At 41.2% G+C, this 9414-nt stretch overlaps 1 protein-coding gene across 2 annotated transcripts in view; it reads left to right on the top strand.

The window, feature by feature from the left end:
* The window catches only part of tfb1m (transcription factor B1, mitochondrial), a 32273-nt gene extending 27073 nt beyond the window's left edge, over positions 1-5200 (top strand). For both annotated transcript variants that reach the window (XM_033643052.2, XM_033643053.2), the window contains exons 7-8: positions 2953-3080; positions 4119-5200. In XM_033643052.2, coding sequence (XP_033498943.1) covers positions 2953-3080; positions 4119-4398 — 408 coding nt within the window. In that variant the 3' untranslated portion in view covers positions 4399-5200. The remainder of the gene's footprint in view (positions 1-2952; positions 3081-4118) is intronic.
* The last annotated feature ends 4214 nt before the right edge of the window (positions 5201-9414 follow it).

Below are 9414 nucleotides of genomic sequence, written 5' to 3'. Positions count from 1 at the left end.
CGAGTTTGGCACGATTACTTCAGCAGTATGTCATGTCAGCTTAGGGTTGACACAGGAAGGATCAGGAGTCAGCAGCTAGTGAAGAACTGGAGCAAAGGTTACCACTATAGGTCGACCAATATCGGATTTTTAAAGGCTGATATAGCGGATTAATTGGTTGATATTATAAAAAGCTGTCAAAACCTAGTATATGGCTGGACTGTGTATGAAACGCTAGAGGGCTTTTAATTTGAAACAGGAAGTAGCAGCAGCATCTCAGTCGTAAATTCAATCAGACTTTCTTTTAAGCACTCTAGTTCTATACCACTGAAACAGCTGTTGCAGTTCGGTGAAACAGTTTATGTAAATACATGCTAAAATGAAAAATAGGTAAGAAAGTTAAGTAAATAAAATGTATTTATGTTGCGCTTTTATAGACAAAGGTCACACATTGCTTTACAAGGGCAATATACAATATAAAAGAACAAAACATAGAAGATAAAGTGACTACCCTGGCCACGTGGTTAAAAGTGCAACGTACATGATGAAAAAAATCACAGTACACAAGAATACACAAAATAAAGACGATACAGAGCTAGTGCATACAAGTTACCCTAATGCCTGTCGAAACCAGAGACTCAGCAGAGACTCAGCAGAGACTCAGCAGGCCATAGGGATGCAGGCAGAGCATTTCAGAATGTAGATGCTATGGCCTCAAAAGCTCGATCACCACGGATCTTGAGGCTAGTGTGAGGGACAGACAACAAATTTTATTCATTTGACCTTAGAGAGTGAGCTGAGTAATATAGGTGAAGTAGTTCAGCCACATAAGCAGGAGCCTGACTTTGTAAAGCTCTGTAAGTAAGAATGAGAATTTTGAACTGGATCCTGTATGAGAGTGGGAGCCAGTGAAGAGATTCTAGTATAGGGTCATATGAGACTGTGTGTTTGATCTAGTCAGTAATTTTGCAGCAATATTCTTAGTGCTTGCAGACAATTAAGAGCAGGAATACTAAGTGAGGAAATACACTTAAGCCCCGTTTCCACCAAGCGGTACGGTACAGTTCAGTTCGGTATGCTTTTTTTCAGTTTCCACTGCGAAAAGCTGTGGATGCTACCAATGGAACCGCTTTGTACAGTCCCCATCTTTGGTCCCCCCTCTGTTGGGGTACCTAGCACACAGATCTGGTACTAAAAGGTGGAGCTGTGAACACTGCAGTCTGTTGATTGGTCAGTAGCGGATGGTCACTCTGCTCAAGGCTGAGTTGTGGCTGGTTTTGAAGCTCATGTAACCACTGTTAATACCGTGGAGAGTTTTATACATTGCTGCCTCTTGCAGCAGCTGGAGTCAGAGAAAAAGCAACTAAAATTCACTGGGCCGACTGCCAGCACCTTTTAATGTGGAACGTTTACTTGTAATGTTACTCAATGCACGATTTGACGACGTGAATCAATTAACACACTTTAAATATTCCATTTGAGAACTTTGACCATTACTTTAGTTTTTATATGACATACACTTTTAGCAATGAGTGGATCTTCAAGCGTAGAAAAAAAAACGGCGTCAAGGAGCGCCTTTTCTGTGGGCACCGTTAAACCCCTGAGCTTGCTTGAGAAGGACCAAATGCACACACACTCACACAGCAGAAGTGACCTGCTTTCTCTGGAGCACTGATCAAGCTCCTTTTTGCTTGTTGTATATAAGTTGCAACCTCCGGGGATGAAAACTGAAGCCAACACAGACGAGCCAAAAAACTGCAGTTCTTCAAATGGCCACTTGAGGCTGGCTGCAGAAGCCAGTCAGTCCCATCAACCCCTGTGTTAAAATGCCTAAATTTACAGCAGGAATAAACATGCTTACAACCTGGTGCAAAAAACAGTTTTGGTCTCTATAGCTAATTTCCTTCGTCATGACAACTATACAGGGTGTGAGGTTTTTTTTATAACTCACCTGCTTATATTTTATTAAGAGCAAGATGCTTTAAGTGATAGGATGCCTGCCGATAGTGTCCTCTGCTTCTCAATCAGATCCACCCCTCGCTCCTCCACAGTGCCAGGTCTCCAAAAACCAAGATGGCAATGCCCAAAATGCTGAACTTAAGGCTTCAGAATGGGAGTCCACAAACCAATGGGTGACATCACAGTAGCTATGTCCATTATTTTTTCAGTCTATGGATGTAACACATTCCTCCCTTCTTCAGCTCAGTTGGTGATGTAAGTCATCGGCTTGTACAGTACAGCAGGTAGATCAGTAGTTGCTAGGGTTGAGTGGGAAGATTGTAGAGTTGTAGTTTTTCCATGACTTTCTTTCTTTCTTTTTTTCTCAGAAGGAGTTGAAAGCAGATATGGGAAAATTAGTCATAGTACCTGTGTTCACTAAGTCTCTTATAAAGCATGACATGAACTTTGGCTGCCCAATGTTCCCATCACTGGATCCATATATGTTCGTGCTTCATTGGGTTCATTCTCAGAGGAAAAAGGTAGAGCCAGATAGACAGACAGTGGGATGAAGAGGAGAGTGCTAGAGTGAGTCAGGCTCACAGGTATTGAGAAACTCAGTGGTGATGCAGAGACACGAGGAGAGACAAGAGAGAAAGAGGGAGGCTCAGTTTCTATGGTCCATCGCACAGGTGTTACTGTGGCAACTGGAACCGGCTCGCCAGCCAGCCATGCTGCGTCATCTTATTTTCTGCCTTTCCTCTTTTCTTTTATTCCAGTGTATTGATCCCACCACCTCTCCCTCTTCCTTTGTCCAGCTTTGTATCTCTCTTGCCATTTGTCAGGCAACCTTTCTCCGCAGCTTTTTTTTCACCACACTTTGCATTCTCCTCTCTCCTCCTCACACCTACCTGCTCTTTTCTCGACACTTTTTGTTTTCTTCATTCCCGTGAGTACAGTCTTGAGTTTTAAGGTCTCTCTTGCTCTGTGTGTGTGTGTGTGTGTGTGTGTGTGTGTGTGTGTGTGTGTGTATAGGTGGATGTGGGAGTGTGTCACTTCACCCCTCTGGTTCAGCCCCAGATCCAGCAGCCCTTCAAGCTGGTGGAGAAAGTCGTCAGGAACGTTTTCCAGTTCCGCAGGAAGCACTGCCATAAAGGAGTGGAGTAAGCACAGTTACACAACTTGATGTAGCTTTCAAAGCGTCTCTGTCTCTTTCCCCTCTCTCTTTTTGACTTTTTAATCTTGTCCCATCCTCATCTTTCATTCTCTCTCTACATTTTTCATTCTCTGTTTTTTGACAGCCGCGTCTTCATCTCATCATTAATTAGAACGGTTTTTGATTTTGCTTCTCTCTGTCACACACACACTCACACACACACACACACCACTCTGACAAACAAAGTCACTGCTTTTGAGGCTTTCTGTAACCAAAGTCTGAACATCGGAGCACTCTCGGAGCTCTGTTCAAAAAACCACTAGGAACAAACCCACACGCCCACATGCATGTGCACGCTGCCCATCGCCCCCGTGCCTGTTAGGAAAGTGTATGTAGGCCCAGATAACAAAAGAACACTGGCTGTGCGAAAGAGAGCAGCAATTATGAGTCATTGAGGTGGCATAGGAAGACGAGGCAGCATATTTTATGTAACTACAACGAGTTGGCGGCAGCGGCACCAAATTGGAGAGGAGGCACCAGCACTGAAGCGCCTAAAAAGCATCTGTACTGTGGAGTGTGTGCAATTGGCTATTGCTCACCAACCTGCAGAGAAAAAAAAAACAAGGAAGAACATCTCAGGCAGGGAAATGTCTTTAAAAATAAATGCCTCTCTCTCTGTATTGAATATTCTGGAGAGCTTTTCAGGGCGAGAGCCAGCTAAATAAATGAAAATTGGACATTTAGAATTTAGCTGCCCTCTTAATGTCGAAGAAGTTTGTGTCTGTGTGAGTTTTGTGTCAGTATCTACATCCCTTGACTATGGAGCATGGCAGTGGAGAAAATTAACAATTCATGAGCAGCTATAGCCCTTTGTGTGATTTCAATTAACTTCGCAGATTTGAAATAATCGCTGAGGGATAATTTCTTTCTGTTTGAACTTTATAATGCCATTAAACTTGCATGATCATTAAGATATCAAAGCGACCTGAGTGTAGGAATCAGTTTTTTTTTCATCATGTTTTCTCTTTTTTTCTCCCCCCTCCAGGAAGTTGTTCCCCGAGGCGTGTCGTGTTGAGCTGACAAAGGAGATGATGCAGAAGGCAGATGTGGACCCCACTCTTCACCCTACAGAACTCACCATACCTCAGTTCAGGGCTTTAGCAGATGCCTACGCTCATTTATGCACCCATGAACCCGGTCTCCTTGGCTTTGAGTACAGAGAGGAGCTCAGACTGAAGAACCTCGCCAGGAAAAGAAACAAATCAGTGGACACGTTTATGGACAAGCCAGCCGGCACACCACCAAATCCTCCACCACCCTGCTAAATAAAAAAAATAAAAAAAGGCACGGAAGCCAAATGAAGCCCACTAACAGCTTCTGTTAGCACAGGGAGACAACAGACTGCTCTTAGCCTTGACATTTCCACCTGGCATATGCATGCATTTTTAAAATGTTTTTCCCTGCACCCAGGGAGCAATAGGTGGTACACATGAAATCCCGGGACAGAGACAAGAACCATGAGGCTCGTAAAGATCCTGTGTGGGTTGGATCAGCTCCAAGACGTTGTTCCAGGATGGGACAGCTCAAAGCAGTCATGTGTAGTTACCCACAGTAGCTCTTTAAGAGTGAGTATCTCTTTATGTCCCAGTTCTTATTTCAGATCCAATTCACATAACACCTTGTCCTGTGGGACCTGAGAGAACCGTCAGAGTGTTTTCAGGGTGATTTAGAAAATGGGAACAACATGGCAGCACCATATCCAGGCCATTTTCTCCCTCTTCTATGTACTGTATTGCTTAGTCGCTTGGGAGACAGAGCTTAAAGGGAGGAGGAAAGTGGTGGGAATTTGTCAGCTCCAGAAAGACTCTTGTTGTATTCAAAGAAGAGGAATTCATGCTTATATAGAAAAAAGGAATAAATTAAACATAATCTGCTATTGATACAAATGAATCAAATCTAACCTGTAAAATATACATCATAAATGTGAGCGGTGGCGCCATTGTTGTGCACATTTGTTACGTTTCTTCTATAGAACACAGCATTTATGACATGTATGTTAAATACGTCCAACCACTGTGTTGTTATTTAAGGTTTTATATCAATAAAAGTGTCGTTACAAGTTTTAAATATTCCTCTTTTGAAAGCTTACACAGATTATCACCGACAGAACATTGCTTGGCTGTTTCCTGCCAGTATGGCAGATGGCACGCTAAGGTTGACTTGCCAGAGAGAGAATTCACTCAGTTTTGATGATTGGATGGTGTTAATCTCCAACTACAATCAGGATTTCATCAGATCTACATGGCAGATAGGTACGCAGGCCTGACTGTGTGATCTGCGTGCTATCGAGATACCTCTGTGACCCTGAAGAAACACAGGGTGGTAGTTTTATCTTAGGATAAGATTTTTTGGGGGAAAGATGATTGCATGAGTGGGTAATGATTGGACGGTGAGAACTAAGGGTGGGTAGATGGATATCAAAATGTCGATACTACAAGTACATTTTTGTTTTAAAGATTGATTTCAGCGTCAGTAGGATCGATACTAAAGCTTCTCTCTTCTAGGTTGTGCCTATTTGTACTTAAAAAACTGTGTAAACAGTCTTATAGTCAACACATCTGGTACATGCACTCTTTACTTCTCCATTGCTGTTGTGTTGTGTGCACCAAAACAACATAAGAGTCACACACATGCAGCACACCACGGTATACGCCCTGTCTGACTAGTAACTGCAGTGATGGCTAAGTGAAAGAGGAAAAAACATGAGAACGAGAACTTGAAGCTGCAGCGGGAAAGGAGGCTGGAGAGAAAGGCCTCAGCATCCAGAGCCCCGACACAAAGGTTGCTTTCACACCTGTCCTGTTTGGTTCTGTTCAATCGAACTCAAGTCTGTTTGCCCCCTAGGTGCGTTTCGTTTTTGCAGATGTGAGAACAGCAATCACGCTTGGATGTGTACCAAAACAACCTGATCGAGACAGTCTTGAAGAGGTGGTCTCGGTCTGGTTCAGTGCGGTTCCTTTGTGGTGAGAACGTGTTCGGACCTCGATCCGAACCAACTACTTGTTTGGGTTAAACATGAGCATGTTACAGTCCTGGAGGATTATTAATGTGCGCCTCCTCCTGTACTGCCTTAATATGCACATTCAGCACATCCAATACATCAAAGCATTGTTTTCTAGTTGGAGCCGCGCCTCATTTTCAAACTGTATGGTTTGACTAAAATGAACAATGACAACAATATAGTCCACGATGACCAGCGCTAAAATCAACCTGCGTAATTGTCCCTCCATTGTGACATTAGAAAGTGTCACATTTATCTTGCAAGTGTACTCTTCTTCAACGTTTTGTTTGCTGCCTGGATTTTTCCTGCATCGAAATTCTGACCAATCAAGAGCAACTTTCTCGCTCAGGTATTTTATCTGGTCCACTTGTAAATGTTGCTGTGAGAACACGAACAAACTCTAAGCTATTATGTACCTTTGGGGGAAAAAAATAGGCCCTGATTCGGACCAAAGCAAGAGAACTATAGGTCTGAAAGCACCCTAAGACAGCATTTGATGAATCTTTTCAGAGAGGCTCAGACAAGGAATATCCAGGTACCATTATACTGTAGTGAAATGAATGTTTTAGTCAAACTGGACCTTCAGCACTGTTTAATGTTACATATTGACTTATTACTCACCTCATAAATAATGACACACTGCTCTCAACTGAATTAAATTACATAAGCCGCCTTTAATAATAAAAAGTATCGGTATTGATATCAGTGACTGCCTCTGTATAACTTGGTATCTGATGGAAACATTTATTTTTTTTGTTGGTATCGTCCACCCCTAGCACTGACGTCACGCGCACAGGGTAAGTGATTAGTCACTAATGAGAAACACCTGCGCAGCTGCCGATAGAGACATTCCGTTATGCTACACTGAGGTGATGTTTGCTTGTTTGTTTGGACTGTATAATATCTTTAAACGCCACCATCATTTTTTAGCATTTGTATAACACTTCAGCTGCCTACTGTACCTAACTTAAAGCCAGAGGAGTACTACCAGCTACTGTTTTCACCAGCTCCTCAGGACAACCGTGTGGGTGACACCGAGTCCAGTCCTGCAGCTGGGTGAGTCAAAAATCTTGTTCCCCTCTTTAATGTCCATCTTGTCAAAGTGTCTTAGCATTACACCATGTATAGCCTACCTAAAAAATGCACGTTTCTGTAACATAATGTAATGAAATATGGCGTTTTCAAAATGGGAGTAACACTACTAAAGTATCACTACTACAACGTAAACCATACAGTTTATAGTACAGGTACGGTGTTGAAATTTACGTAAAAATACGTAAGTAGCTTAAAATCCGCAAATTGTAGCAGTCAAAAACTAAACATGCTTATTTAAATTTTACATTTTATATTATATTTTTGTTTATCTGTTATGTAATCAATGAAACATGTTTTTTGTTTTTTTTTAATAAAATAACTGTAAAGTCTCGTTTATCAAATACTAAGTGTTGGTAAAGCCAAGCAAAGCTACCAAGAACTTCACACTGGAAGAAGTTCAACTACAGTAGAACCACTCTAGGGAGAAATTTAGTTTGGTTAACCTAAGCTACTTCGAAAAAGTAGTTAAAACTACTCTGTAAAAAAAAAAAAAAGACCAAACTGACAAGGTACATGTGATACAAAATTATCAAAATATCATTAAAAAATAGTCACATGCCAGATAATAAACCAATCAATTTGTGTCACTTTAAATCATAACATATGACTGCAGTGAAATGCAGTCGTCAGTTCCATTAATTTGTATATTCAAAAGAGTGTGGTAATAATAAATAAATGTCTATGGGGTTAGTCACTCAGCTAAAAAACAAAAAACAAATACAAAATACCCCACTGCTCAGGTGAAAGTGCAGGAATGTTAGCTTTGGTTCTATATACAATGTCCATCAGTCAGACACCTGTCACATGTCAGCCAAAATAAATAAATAAAAATAAGCCACTCAGTTGAGTTCAATGCAAAAAATGTCCACTTGTTGCCAGGTAATATACACCAAAATATAGAATACTGGTCTAGTGAAAATGCAGGCATGTCAGCATTTATTTTGTGTACAGTGTCAGTCAGTCAGTCAGACACCTGCCTTCAGAAACTGGAGTCCAGGTACAAGTACTCAGTTAGCCAGGTAACTTTTAAAATAGCAGCAACAACTTCTCTGAACATGTGTCAATAAATAGTAATTATCAGTACTTCTTAATAATTGACACCTAATATATTTAAGTTTAATTTTAGAAATTCTGCCTTTACAGTGGTCAGAATGAAAGAAAAGGAGGGCAGGAGGGTATTTTACAGTTTCAGTCTGGCCCTACTACCACCCTTCATAACGAGCCTGGATACCTTTCAGTTTTAAGAAGCGCCATTAAACTGCCACAGCTGTCTGTCATTGCACAGTAGCCCGATAAAACACACCAGACCTGAACCACACTCAGTTTTGTCCTTCTCCTCGCCAGCTGACAGCTCACAGTGAGGCAGTCTCCCGGCCACCATCATGACAGATTCACTCCAAGTGATTTGTCACAGATTGTGAAATGCAATGGCAAAATAGTATGAGAGTTACTCCGCCAACGTTACCTGTCCACACATATTTGGATGGCTGTCTGGTAGTCCTCCACACCTGTTTAACAGATGATGAAATAGTCCTGTGTGGCTCAGTGTTAAACTTTGCTAAGAGCAGAAACTAATCACGGTCTACATATGGCTTACCTTGTGTAGCTCAGTGGAGTGCATTAAGGTGAACAGGTGGTGGGTTGGCAGAGGTCATATTAAGCATCTTGGGGTCATTTCACCAAAATCACAGAAGTGTCCCAAAGTACCAATTAATAGTTTTTACTAAGACATATTGCATTTGACTTTTTCAAATGTCGTTTTTTAATGCTGTAAAGCAAGCCTGTATAACTTACAAAATAAGTTGAATTTACAAGCAATCAAGGTACAAAATTAGCACGATCTGCTAGCCAAATACTGATTACAGCTTTACTCACCAGCCCAAAAAACAACAGTGGTAATCTATTGAGTGGCTAGCAAAATTTGAACATTCACTAGCCATTTGGTCAGAGGACAAAAAGCCCAAGTTTTCACCCTGCAAACAATAAAAAAAATAATTCAGGGTTCCCACACTCATGAAAAACCTGGAAAAGTCATGGTATTTCACAATCACGTTTTCCAGGCCTTTAAGTGTCACAGAATTGGTCAAAATTACAAAGTCTTAAAAAAATGAAAAGTAAATTGGTTGTGTATAATGAAATGTTTACAATAATCTTCATGTAACGTAACATAATGACTAATTAATTG

Source organism: Epinephelus lanceolatus, chromosome 15 (assembly GCF_041903045.1).
Source record: "Epinephelus lanceolatus isolate andai-2023 chromosome 15, ASM4190304v1, whole genome shotgun sequence".
In the NCBI taxonomy this organism is placed as follows: Eukaryota; Metazoa; Chordata; class Actinopteri; order Perciformes; family Serranidae; genus Epinephelus; species Epinephelus lanceolatus.
This window is presented reverse-complemented; position numbering and strand designations above follow the sequence as displayed.